The sequence below is a fragment of the Armigeres subalbatus genome, chromosome 3, assembly GCF_024139115.2.
Source record: "Armigeres subalbatus isolate Guangzhou_Male chromosome 3, GZ_Asu_2, whole genome shotgun sequence".
NCBI lineage: Eukaryota > Metazoa > Arthropoda > Insecta > Diptera > Culicidae > Armigeres > Armigeres subalbatus.
The window spans coordinates 422,377,802-422,391,969 of NC_085141.1; the positions used below are offsets into that span (position 1 = coordinate 422,377,802).

Below are 14,168 nucleotides of genomic sequence, written 5' to 3' on the forward strand. Positions count from 1 at the left end.
TCATCAACTTGATCTCTTCGAGGCTAGACGTCGACACTCGTAAAATCTGGGAATCGAATGTGAAACGCGGGCAGTTACCCACTTACTAGCAATTAATTACTGTTCTGCGCAACCAGCAGCATGTGTTGGAACGCTGTGAGAACGCGAGGACAACCCAAAGGCCACGTGGCATTCAACCAGCTACACGCCCGGTGGCAAATAAGGCACATACATCAGTGATTTCGAAAGGAAACGAAACCTCCCAACTAACATTTAATGTCAATGTAAATGGTATTTCAACTCGTCTATACGGCGTCAAGCTGAATATGTGCTACACATATGATCAAGAACATCTATTCAATTCCTTTACCAGCAAATCTGGCGAATCTATTCAGCTGTTTTTGACGTGCCTGCACAACTACTTTACAGCATGTTACACAATTTTTCTCAATCTTTACTAAACCATCTAGTTTATGGAGAGAGCTGTACAGAGAGAAAGCATCGATGAAAAATAAAGCGCATTGAAAATGGTCAGATGATCAAGGGAAGCCTGAACAAGTTGAGACCGATATTGGACGTGGAAAATGGTTTGTTAAGAGTCGGCGGTCGTTTGCATAATTACGATCTTCCATTCAATCAACGCCATCCATTGATTCTCCCAGAACATCATCTCACTGAACTTATAATCGAAGCATTGCATCGTGAGCACTTGCACGTGGGTCAAAATGGCTTACTAGCTGCTTTGAGAAACAGTTTCTGGTCCATACACGTGAAGAGGATAATCCACCGAGTGTTGTGCCGTTGTGTTAGATGCTTTCAGGCTAATCCAAAATATGCTGAAACAAGGACGTCTTAAGGCTCCAGTCAAGGGATATAGGGGCAGTAGGGGCAATATGAACATACGGGGCAATATGAGCCACCCTGATTTTGAGCTTATTGACAAGTTTTATCATGTAAAAGTTATATGATCTTTAAGAGGATGCTCCACATATGCATCAACGTGAAAACCGCATTAAAATTCAATTCAAACATGAAAATACACTTGAAAATGTACATTTTCGCTGCATAGGCAAAATTATTATAAGATTTGAAGTTTATAAATAAGGTTTTGACACAAAACTGATTAAAATACAGGTCAAAAATACACCACAATCAAAAGATATATTAAAATTGAATATTGTGCACACATGTTTGTATTGATACAAATGTGAATTTATCATAAAATTTTTTTTTTCCCAAAACCAGTCTCTATGGGGCAATATCTGCAGGTATGCAGAGAGCAAGATATCAGGTCTTAAAATGTGAACAAGTTCAAATTTCAGTAGTCAAATACAAGAATATTATCATATATCTAATATTCATTACGGAAAAATTACAACAGCGCATTACTGCGATCGAAACAGAAAAAATGATTATTGACCATTTGAAATGTGGCTGTTCAAACGGTAAAGAGTGGAAAATCGGTTCAGTCCGCTGTTGTGTGGCTTTTTAATTTTATTTGATATGGAATACTCACAACTGTTGTAGGAATATAATATTCTTCCATATTACGATACTTTTTTCGCCTAAATAAACGTTTTGGATGGGTGGCCCATACTGCCCCAAATGGTGGCTCATATTGCCCCGTATAGTCGGGAACACACATTGAAATCAATACATTTTCAAAAGTGCATTCCAAGAATTTCTAAACGCATTTTTCGTCATTCATCGACGTAATATGAAAGGTAACATTCTCTAGTATAAGTCAACTACATTGACGGACGGTACGTACGGTACGTGACGGTTCGAACCAGTTGCGGGGAATATCGCAGACCAACAACTCAAATTGCAATTCTACCTACTCTGGACAACGAAGAGCAGGAACATATAAAGGTGTAGGATCATAGTTAAGCAAGACTCAACGGGGAGGATGTTACTGCAAACTTTGAAAAACAAAATTATCACCAGCACGTGCTTAGGGCCATCCAGAAACCACGTGGTCATATTTTTTAAGATTTTCAACCCCCTCCCCCATGTGGCTTATCGTGGTCATTTGGCAGACCCCCCCCCCCTTTGACCACGTGGTTTTTCCTCAAGTACAAAATTTAAAAAAAAAACATATGTAACTAAAACATATGGTTAAACCGATCAATTTTGAAGATGGACAATTTCAACCGATTTAAAATCAAACTAAACCCAGCATGGAAATTATAAATTTTCATGAATTCGAACATTTTGATGATGTTATCATGTTGTAATGTGTATCGTGTATTAGGATATCTAGAACTCGTACACCTTCGATGCATCAGGAGGATACAAACAAATCTGGACTCGCGAATATGTTATAAAAATTCCGAGAAAAAATTGTAATGGTTTAGAAATTTTCCAAAATATCCCTATATTATTAATTTTTTTATCAGTGATTTTTTTTAAATAATTATAATGTTCATCACTGAATATCCCTATAGATTCCTAAGTGTATTTGGAACCTTCCGTAGCTCTGGAGGTACTGGAAATTCTTAAGATATATAAACCTCAGCGAAGCATCTGAACTGAACTCTTACAACAAAAAGTTTGTCAGAGAATCACAAAGTTAATATGTAATCTTAGAGATGCAAATAAAACCTCCTACTGTTGTTTCTTTTGAGTAGCATTCCTGTAGAAATTCCAGTTTTGCTTTCAGAATCATCAGATTAGTTTACATTCCAAATTAACAGGTATTAACAGGTTTCAGTATAAATTAGAAAAAAAAATCCAGCTTACTTTTTTACAGAATCTCTAACGATTTTTTTCCAAATCCTGGGCTACTTTAATGAATCTTCAAAGGAAATTCTTCTAAATTTCCAATGGAAATTTTATTTCGTTTTCCAATACAAATTCTTAGACATTTTCAGCAGTTTTTTTTTTAATTTCCAAAACAAATTATTCGGAATATGCCAACATATTTTCGATTAATATGCCAAACTATTTTCGAGTAGAAAATCGAAAAAAGTTCATCTGAACACCAATAATGAATTTCTCGAGGAAATTCCGATGTTTTTACAAGTGAAAATAACGAAAAAATTGTACTTTTGAAAAAATTCATTGAAAAATTAAATCAAAATTTCAAAAGATTTTCTGATGTGAACATTCCTTAAAATTTCTAAATCATTTCCTGTGCATCTTTGCATGGTAAAGATTTAAAGCAATGTTTAGCTGAACCTGCAAAGAAATCAAAATAACTTCCCGAAGAAGAATGAATTCCCGATGAAATTTTTGGAAGAATTTATGGTACAAATAAAAAAAAAACAAGAATCTCGAGAATTTTAAAGATTTATTTTTTGAAAATCCAAAGAATTTTTTGAAGATAATCCATAGACTCTTCCGTGGAAATTCTAAACAATGCCTCGAATAAAAAAAAATACTTGGAAAATTTTAAAAAATGTGATAGAATTCACAAAGAGCGTAAAAAAGTATTCCGAAAAAATTTCAACAAAATATGAACGGAAATATCAAAGTGTTTCATGTGGCATTGGTTGTTTAATATCTTTCGGAAATTCAGAAGAGTTTGTATTTAAAAATTTAGAAGTTTTCTCTTCTTCTATGGCTCCATATTCCAACTGGAAGTTGGTCTGCTTTTCAACTTAGTTTATTCTATTAGCATTTCCTAAGTTATAAATTGAAAGCTTTTATATGCCAGCCATTGCACGATTATATATCTTGTTTAGCTAGTACGATGGATACACTATACCTAGGATGTCGAGAATGTTTCCCACCCGAACACATCCTTGACAGGAACGAGAATCGAACTCGTCATCTCCGGGTTGGCAACCCTACGCCTTTTCTCGCAAAGCTAACTGGAGACTGAACTTTTTGAAGTGCACTCCTTCCAGAATTTTCAGACAGAATTCACATGGATTTTTTCGGAGTTTTAAGGATTTTTTTTCGCAATTTACACTGGAGATGTTTTGTTTTTTTTTCATTAACAATTTGTAGCAAAATTTCCAAGCAATATTTTTCAGAGAGAATTGTTCAAAAATCATTCTGAATGCCAGCACTTTATCAGGATGATATGAAGTAATGTCAAAGTTTTTACAGGAAATTTCTTTACTGGATTTTTCCTGAATATCCACAAGAAATTCTTTTGAAGTTTTTTTCTTGGATTATTGTAAAAACATGAATATTTTTCAAATTTGTAGCTGCAGTACGCCGATGCAACAGTGTCGGCGGCGTTATGCTAAAAACCATCTGCGGCGGTGAAGTGGCGCGGCGGAATTTTTATATTTTCCCATTTTCCTTTCGTTTTCCTTTTCCTTTTGAGACTGAATCGCAACCTGTTCTTTCCTTTATTTTTTTATGGAAAAAGGATCTAAGGCTAAGATGGTCAAATAGCGCAGATATGCATCGGCGTTACGACCGACGCTGCGTTACCGGTTTTTCTCGATGCACACCTGCGTCTTTTCAACGCTGAGTTGAAAAGACGCTTCGTGGGCATCGGCCCTAAGATGCGCTTTGCGTTTAATGATTAAATCATTAAATTTTAATGATTTGTATTTTTTACACCGCTATTGTTATTCACCAAAAATTTTTCGTGTAAAAAAACCACGTGGTTCGAGAGCAACACCCCCCTCCCCCCATGTGGCTTATCGTGGTCATTTTCCAACCCCCCTCCCCCCCCTATATGACCACGTGGTTTCTGGACGGCCCCTTACTCGTAATTTTAACGTTGATACATCGACAGCTATACATTAAACTACTGAAAACCGAAATACGCCGCTCGGTGCACAGGTTGAAGAATTGACCACGCGACGCCTCTGCGAAAGGGAGTAGATGAAAGTAATGAAGATACAGATTCGATTGACACCGCAAGCGAGCGGCAAGTGTGAAATGAATAGAAACTGAAGATTAGCAGAGGGCAACAATGCTTGTTCTCTCATATGGCCCTCTGCTAATCTTCAGTGCCCCATATGGCGATCTTGCCCCACTTTCGCCTATCAGTTTCAGAGTGACATAAAGAAAGAAATTTCGGAAATTATTTTACTAAAAACAGAAAACCGTCATGACTATCGTATTTCTAACTTTATTTATATGCATTTTTATCTATACACTAGATCCGATCGTTCACTAATCGATCCTACCATTATTTTAAGGGTCTTGTCTGTTTATATCATTTTACTTGACTCTCTGCTCTGCTACGGATGTATAATATAGATTTAGTTAATTAAAGCTACCAGAACGTATTTACTTTTCTGTGTGATTTGCTTGCTACATATTTGATTAACGTTTTCATTACTAATGAATTCCCGCCTATCGATGATCAAATCATTTGTCTGTTTTAGCACTATTCGGTATCAGATCGGTTGTCTTATATTTGATTCGGTCTAGCATTGCCACATCGTTGGAAAATAATACGTGAGAATATTTCTGCCCACAAACTAGCTGGTCTTAACTTATTCGTATGTCAAAATAGTATAAAATCTGAAATTCGTGGAGAACGAATGTAGTCTCTAATATAAAAGAAGTCCGCATTTACCATTTCAAACACCAAACTAGCTTTTAACGAATTTTAGGATTTCTAACGTCCAGTTAGGTATACGACTTGCACATAAATAAACCGGAATCAACTAATTGTTGGGCAGGAAACTTTGAGTGAGTATTCCACGGGTATTCAAACAACGCGAACAAACATTTCTATCAATATGTCACTATTAATAGGGATTTGTCGATTTGCACTGCTAAGAACTGGTTGTGTTTTTTTTATTCTTCTAATGAGTGAGTTTCTTTGATTTTAGTTTAGCCTTGCTATGTCTTTACGAATAATTGTGCCCCGCACTGGGGGACGCATCTACTGTAGGTGTGTTTCTGTTGTGATAATAGAGATATGGGTATTCTGCATTTGTAATGTTTTTTTTATTTTCGATATCAGCACTGTTGTAGTTCTAAAAGTTGTACGTTGGTTTTTAATTGTTGTTCTGTATTATTTAGCGAAGAAAGCTTCGAATACTGGGATTGTTACTTTATTGAACTTCCGGACAGTTATTTTAATGTAGTGGCAACTGGAGAAATAGAATTAGAGAGTGTGGATGTTTGTCGTTATACCGAATGAGTTTAACAAGCTTCGGTATACATTTGATACAGTTTTGTTTACAGAATAATTTCTAACTAATATGCAAACTAAAAGTAATCAACAGAAACAACATAATGTGGTCCTACACTTTCGGATACAATTACCTAGTCTTTGCTCTATGTATTCCATCTTTTTCTAAGCCTTTTCCTAAGATAACTAAAACTCATCTCCTCAAATCATTCTATGTTTTTTTAGATGCTTAGATATTCAGTCACTATAATTTTAGGAAGGAAATTTTTTGCTTTATCCTATTTGCTAATTGTGTGCAATTGTATTAACAAAAGAAAATATATATACTTTGTACAATACGCAAAATGATCTATGGAAGTGGGAAAATAACTTAATCAACAACGATTGACATAAATAATCGGAACCCTCCGAATACACATAAACAATTCTATTTACACAAAACTATGGTACATCATACAGGACAGATTTGCAAACACTAGTCACGCGCTCAAGGAGATCCCGTAAAGCAGCATAAGAATCGATTTCTCGACTTCCGACGATTCAGTCTCCAGTATCTCCTCATCTGCTCCAATTCTTCAAAACTAACGAAATCGTTTCGGTCATCTCGGTAACGAATCCTGTCACCGAGATGCTCACCAAAAAGAACAGAATCTGGCCAGTTGTAGTCCGCCTCGCCACCATGATCGCTGAATGTACTTCGTCGACTGGGGATAAACGCTGTCCGTCTCTGGACCCCTTCTTGTTCCGGCATTATGTACTATACGTCGTGGTAGAGAGGTGCATCGTCGAGCGGGCGGTACCGCACCCTCTGCCGGTAGTGGTACTCCTTCAGGTAGGACTTGAGTGATTTGGGCAGACACAGTTCGTTGATGCCGTCGTAGGTGGTGTTGCTGACAATGGTCGCTCGGCAGAGCTGCTGCAGGGAGAACACAAACTTCCGGTTCAGCGGGTAGGTCAGCATCGGTTCGAAGAACATCACACAGGACGGATCCTTGTAGTGCTCCAGCAGACCGGTCACCGTCGAGGCTGTGTACACTCCGGGATCGCGTGAATCGAAACTGGAATTGAGGAAAAGGTCTATCGTTAGAATCGGTTCTGTACTTTTTCCCCAGAATATACAAATTGCAGGAAAAAATTTCACTCTTGGCATTTTTAATAAAACATCATCGCCAGATTTTGATTACAATATTTGTAATTTATGTAGTTTTACAAAATGTATCGTTTAACCAATCGATTAAATTTTACAATTTAGTTTGTTTGTTTTTTAAGTCAGTATACAAGGTCTTTCCCTACTTTCAGAATTTATATGGACGGTTGTTCATGAAAAAAGAATATTCCAGGCCCGTAAAAAAGTGATAAAGAGGAACCCTTTATTAGCAAACCCATTTTTTTTTAAACTCATAATTATTGTGACATGTTATGGCGATAAAATTTATTCAAAGTATGAAACAAGTACAAAGATTAATCAGAAGCTTCTAGATCAATGAAAAGCGATTTTTCCTCTTCGGTAACAACAGGTTGAACCACTTTCATAAGAGAAGTTTTCTTTTGTTCTTCAATTCCTTAAGGAGCGTTTTGCGGACGTACATTTGTATCAAAAGAGGACGAATCCTTTACAACCAACTTAAATTGCTTCTTGGAAAACAACTTGCAGTATTTAAGGTCTTTACTGTTGATGTTGTTTGCGTATCCAAATTCATAACGGCCTTTTTCAAACACCACTTTTCGCATGGAGTCCACGTACGGACGTGGCTTGCAGTGGTTTATTGTATACTATAAATCGGTGAGCTTTGAAGGAGTTAGTTGCTTGCATATCAAGTACGTCATAACTGACGACACGTTCATGGCGCATTTTGGAACCAAACGCCACATCGAAAAAGTCAGCGGTCATAAACATATTTCCCGAATCAAAGTTCTCCAACAGGAAGCGCTCGACCAGAATTTCATTACTGTTTATCAGTAGGGTAATGTGATGGAATAAATTCCAGATCTTATTTTACGAACAACAATCTTCCAACCAAAAGATAATTGTCTTCAGGTCAGCGTACTTCATAATAACTTTGAAAAAACAACTAAGAATTTCGTTGGCTGTGCGATCATTAACTGACTCGGGCCAAATGCACGCAGGCAAGGGAATGCTCGTATGTAGGGGCCAACAGGCGCAAAGCTCTCATTAAAGACCAGCAGCCTTTACGAGAAAATAATGATCATGAAGCAATTCAACCGTGGAAGCCGTATGACCTAGATAACTTATTCATAACTTATAAATAATTGAGAACTTAATTTTTGCAAATCCACAGAAAAAACTGCTCACCTGGTAGCACTTTGTCACCATCATCTCGATAAGACAGTCGTGATTCCTTCAGACGTTAAAGATATATGTCCTTGTCCTGGGCAATGAAACTACGCAACTGCCGCTAAGAATGGGTTGGTCAACCTCTGGGACCGGTAATGGAACGTTTGCCCACTCCGCAAACGGAAAACAATCACCTGCGTCATTTTTGAAGTCGAACCCGAGGAAGTCCTCTTCCGATTCCGCTCCACTGGATTGTCTGTAGGGGGAGATCCCCCAGCGTCGGACACCTCCCAATACCGGACACTTTTTAAAATAACACTTGCAGAGATCCCTCCATCACCTCATGTAGTACAAAAGAAAGCTATTAAAAAATTCTTTATCTGCATGGAATATCAGATCCTCATGTTGTAAACTTTGTACAAAATTTGAAATTGAACAAAAATGTCAAAAAAATTTATGTATCGCCTTATTTTAGAAGGTTTGAATCAACAATATTAAAATCAATCGAATGCATTCTGATTATGTAGAGATGGTAAATAGTAGTCATATATCAAATAGCGATCATGATTTGTTAGATACGCTAGGTGTACCAGTTGTGGCTATAGCACCAGTTGTCGCACTAGTGCTTTATATGCCAAATGGCCGATCAAATCACCGCAAACCAAGTTCATATCGATAAAGCATATTCATATGATACGATAACACCTTTGATCTCTTCCAAAACAAGCAAAGCATAATTGTAAAAATTGATTTTGCTTAATTTTTGACATCCTTTGCACCAGTTGTCGCACTAGTGGTCCCTATTTGGCCAGTCCCATAAGAAAACAATGGGATTTGCCAAATAAGGAATTAAAAATAGTGCCACAACTGGTGCATGCGTTCCTATTATGGATTAATTAATTTTGAGGCTAATAACAAATTTTATTGTGGTTTTCACAGCTGTTCTAAGGAGCAGGAAGCAAAACCTTTCCCTTGATGTATAAAGTTCACCCACATGCCTTTTACTTATTTAAAAAAAAAAGTTGTTCTTAAGTATGACGACAATTGGTACACCCACCCTATATGATGTATCTGTGGTGCACATTCAATGTTTGTATCTGGTAGCTGTCCCCCGGGTCCGGACAGTGAGTTATTTCATGTGATCACAGGTGCGGAGCCGAAAACCACCAGGCTCGCATACGTCAGGCTGCACCAAGATGTCTGATCTGTTCTCCGGGAGCAGACAACAGGCATCTCACCGGTGCTCAGGCCTGTCCGGCTTCTAGAAGGGTCCAGACATGCAAGTAGTAACACAGCTAAACTTGAACCACTGCGAGGCAGCTCAACTGCTGCTACAACAGTCGGTTATTGAGTGTAATGCTGCTGGAAACGGCGCGGCAGTTGGATTGCGGACAAGTCCAATATGGTGGAAATTTGGACTTTTAGGTGATACCCCATCCAGAAGATTATATCTTTTCCCGACAATCAGGGTTTGGCATAGCAAAGGTAAACGGAGTTTACTTTTGTAGCTGCTACTGTCCTCCTAGATGGAGTATAGAGCAGTACACTAGGGTAGTTGATATTCTTGCGGCGAAACTAACTGGTCTAAAACCAGTAGTTGTAGCAGGTGACTTCAATGCGTGGGCAGTGGACTGGGGTTCCCGGTTCACTAACGCTAGAGGCCATATCCTGCTAGAGTCACTAGCGGTATTGAACGTAGTCCTGCTGAACGAAGGCCAAGTGCCAACGTTTAGAGGACCGAGCGGTGATTCATGTATCGACGTCACCTTCTGCAGCGCAGGATGGACGGAAGAACCAGGATGGATGGTCCACGAGGGTCATACTTCTAGCGACCATCAGGAGGTACGTTTTATGGTCGATGTCGTGACTTGTATTTTTTAATAATCGAACTTGATAAATTATTTACTTTTTTACACTTGCTTGGAAACACGTTTATTTCACTTCAAATCATCCAACAAACTGAAGCTGATCTCCCAAAGTCCCAAACCTGCTGCGATTCCAATATTTTTCATATTCAATTTCATATTCGCTTCATTTTCAAATATCCTATGCTTGTTGCGATTGAATTCCATTGTTTGAATTCTACTCGTTCATTCACACCATCTGTTTTCAAATATCCTACGCCTACTCCGATCTTCACCATTACTCTTTTATCATGCCCATTCAATTACGCCATCTGTTTTGAATACCTTATGCCTACTGCGATTCAAATGTATTCATCCTTCAACCTCGCCTGTACCTGCCTTTTTGGAATAAATAATCTTTGTTCCGATTCTTTTAAATTATTATTATTAATATTTTTATATAATCTCATTTCAATCTTATTTTGAGAGTTTCTTATACGACTTCAATTCATAATATGTATTTATTTATTTTAATCCGTGCGCTTCCCTACAGTCGAGTATACCCGGAAAAGTACGACAAGAAGAGGCGGTGCAACTGATCCCGGATGGCGCACCTCACAGTTCAATCAGGAACTGTTGGAGGAAGCGCTGCGCTGGGAAAGTCGGACTACAGGATTGAGCGGTAACGAATTGACAGAGGTACTAACACGTGCCTGCGATATAGCGATGCCAAGGAGGACCCAGCCCCCAGGCAATCGACAACCAGTGTACTGGTGGTCTAACACGATCGCAGATCTTCGTAGAACCTGTCTTAGAGCTAAAAGAAGGTTGCGACGTGCTAGAACAGACGCTGAGCGAGTCGATAGACGAGGGGTATTCCAGACAGCGAGCAGAGCTCTGAACTACGAGATTAAATGTAGCAAGCGAGCCTGCTTTGAACAGCTGTGCAGGATGGCGAATGACACCTCATGGGGAGATGCGTACAGGATAGTGATGGCTAGGACCAACAGCACACCTCCTGAGAGATCCCCAGAGATGTTAGCCGGAATAGTAGAGGGATTGTTTCCGAGACATGAACCATCGGACAGGCCCGTTACACCGTACGAGTCAGTTGACGTGGTACCGCTAGTGACTAACGAAGAGCTTATCGTAGCCGCAAGAAAACTTAAGCTCAATAAGGCGCCAGGCCCGGATGGAATTCCAAACCAGGCCCTTAAACACGCCATTCTTGCTGATCCACATATGTCCAGGAGCTGCCTCCAGGGATGCATGGACGAAAGAAGCTTCCCAGATCTATGGAAACGGCAGAAATTGGTGCTATTACCGAAGCCCGGTCAACAGCCGGGGGACCTTTCGGCATACAGATCAATTTGCCTACTAGACACAGCTGGAAAGCTGCTAGAGAGGGTCATCCTGAATAGATTGTCGGCTTATACAGAGTGTGCTGGTGGCTTATCTAGCAACCAGTATGGTTTCCGTAAGGGCCGTTCTACCATCGGAGCCATTCGATCGGTAAAGGATACGGCAAAGATAGCGAGAGGTTTCAACAGGCGAGGTATTAGGTGCTGCGCATTGATTACACTTGATGTAAAAAACGCGTTTAACAATGCTAGCTGGGCAGCTATTGCTGATTCCCTGCACCGATTGAGAGTTCTGGATTACCTGTGCAGGATACTGAAAAGTTATTTTCAGAATAGGGTGCTGATATACGACACGGATGCTGGTCAAAAGTCGATCGTAGTGCCTGCGGGTGTTCCACAGGGATCGATCCTCGGACCGGTTCTGTGGAATATTATGTACGACGGAGTATTACGCTTAAGTCTCCCGGCCGGTGTGAAAATAGAAGATTTCGCGGATGACGTAACGCTAGAGGTAACAGAAGACACTCTCCACGAAGTCAAACTGAAGGCTTCATATGCGATTGGCAGAGTGGAGGAATGGCTCAACTCGAGGCGGTTGTCCCTTGCACATCACAAGGCGGAAGTCGTGGTGGTGCATAACCGCCATGGGATGCAGCAAGCGAGGATAAGAGTAGGGACCTGCACAGTTAACTCCGTGAGGTCTCTTAAGCATCTGGGCGTGATGATCGACGATAAGCTCAATTTTACGAGCCACGTCGATTATGCATGTCAGCGGGCTTCATTGGCGATAAAATCTTTATCACGAATGATGTCCAACAGATCGGCGGTGCATAGTCAAGTGCATAGACTGATAGCGGGCGTAGCATTGTCTATCATCCGCTATGGCGTACCGGCATGGGCCGTAGCACTAAAGGCCGAGTACAATGTAAAGAAACTGATCAGAGTACACCAAGTTGTTTTTTTAAATCATTAAAAGCGAGGGGTGTTCCCATCTGCCGAGGGGTGGTCCAATCGTCACCAAAAATTGGATTTTATCATATATTTGATAGATAAACCAACTCACGAAATTTGATTCAAATCGGAGAAAGTCGATTACAAGTGGATCGGACACTTGGTATGGAATGACCCAATTATTTTTTCAATCACATAATCAACAGTTGATACACTGTTATCAGGTTATACAATACACATTGTTGCTTATCTCTATGCCATAAAATAGCATTCAAACAATATTTTATATCTGATACGATTCAAATTCATAACAAAAATGTTTTCAATTTTCAATTGGATTGGACAATAACAGCTTTGTTCATTGAAAGCTACTAAATTGCATTCGCTTCGGAATTGGTTTCTGGCGTTCATTCAACCATTTCAACTTACATCGTGTTCTTTTGTCGTTATTATTGAAATTTGAGCAAGTTCGATGAGTTTGAAGTAGCTCAATTTTTGTTCTTGCCTAAATCTATATAAAAATCTTCTATATAATAAAAATGAAATGGTCTGTGTTCGTATTTGCAAAACACGGAAACGGCTGGATGGATTTTCTTCATTCCTTCAGCAGATATGCTCGTTATAGTTTCCGACGGGGTTCATACGATATTTCCTTATGCGTAAATTACGAGTAAAGTTGAGTAAATCGTGAAAAAGTTTTGAAAAAAAACTCAAATTATCAAATTTCATTTGCGATACAAATCTAGCAAGTTAAACCCCATCAGACTCAGAGCCCAGAGAATCTTCCATGATTCGACTCGCAATTTACCTCATTCACGATATTCACATGTTTTTCTCGTTGTTCTTCTTTGTTGAATTCATTGAATTAGCTTTCCTTTCTTCGCTTAAAACAATCCATGATAAAACGATGCGATTCTGCCCGAAAAGCTCAACCGTAATGCTCTATCTGTGGTCTGTAGAATCTCAAGCGAGTTGGCTCGCGCATGACAGATTTGAGTATAAATCAACAAATCAACAGGATTCTACCAACACTGGTCGGTTTTCGATAACAAATAATCGAATTGAATCTCATGAGAAAATAAACTTGTAGTTGATTTTTGTTGAAGTTAGAAGAATGTTAAGAAGATTTGATCCGTCAACCCGCATAAAACGAAAAATATTTTCCCTTTCAAAGTTGTAAAAATGAATCGTTCAACCAATATGAACTAATTAAAGGAAAATTTAAGGTTTTGCCACGTTTTGCCTTGAGCATGTTTTTGAATATAAACAAGGATCTCATTTTTTTGTGTCCCGCGCTGACTCAAATCATATCTGGCCACTTTACTTAAACCCCTCCGCCGAAATTGGTGTCACAAATCATTATCACACAAATTACTTTGTCCGCACATCACCTCTGGCTTGTGGTGCGTGTATGCGAATGTGGACCTGAAAAGAGCCGATTTGGTGCACCAATCGTCGCCGTTCAAGTTCAGCTGGACCTTGTTTACTTAGTGACAACTTCGATTCAGACGGCGTGCTTGACCAACTTGCGCGGCAGTAGGAGGCGGATGCCCGATACCGGTCCAGTCTCACCGCCTTCCTCATATTTCTGGTATCTCTCGGTTGGTAGCACTCAATATCCTCTGCTAGGGTTATGCATATTATAATCATCCCTGCTATTAACGCAAACCGCCTCCGACGAA

General features: G+C 39.3%; 1 protein-coding gene across 3 annotated transcripts in view; it reads right to left on the bottom strand.

Annotated features, from left to right (window-relative positions):
• Positions 1-5,001: 5,001 nt before the first annotated feature.
• Positions 5,002-14,168, bottom strand: part of LOC134227355 (uncharacterized) — a 125,231-nt gene continuing 116,064 nt past the window's right edge. For all 3 annotated transcript variants that reach the window (XM_062708763.1, XM_062708762.1, XM_062708764.1), the window contains one exon: positions 5,002-7,092. In XM_062708763.1, the coding sequence (XP_062564747.1) occupies positions 6,792-7,092 (301 nt within the window). In that variant the 3' untranslated portion in view covers positions 5,002-6,791. The remainder of the gene's footprint in view (positions 7,093-14,168) is intronic.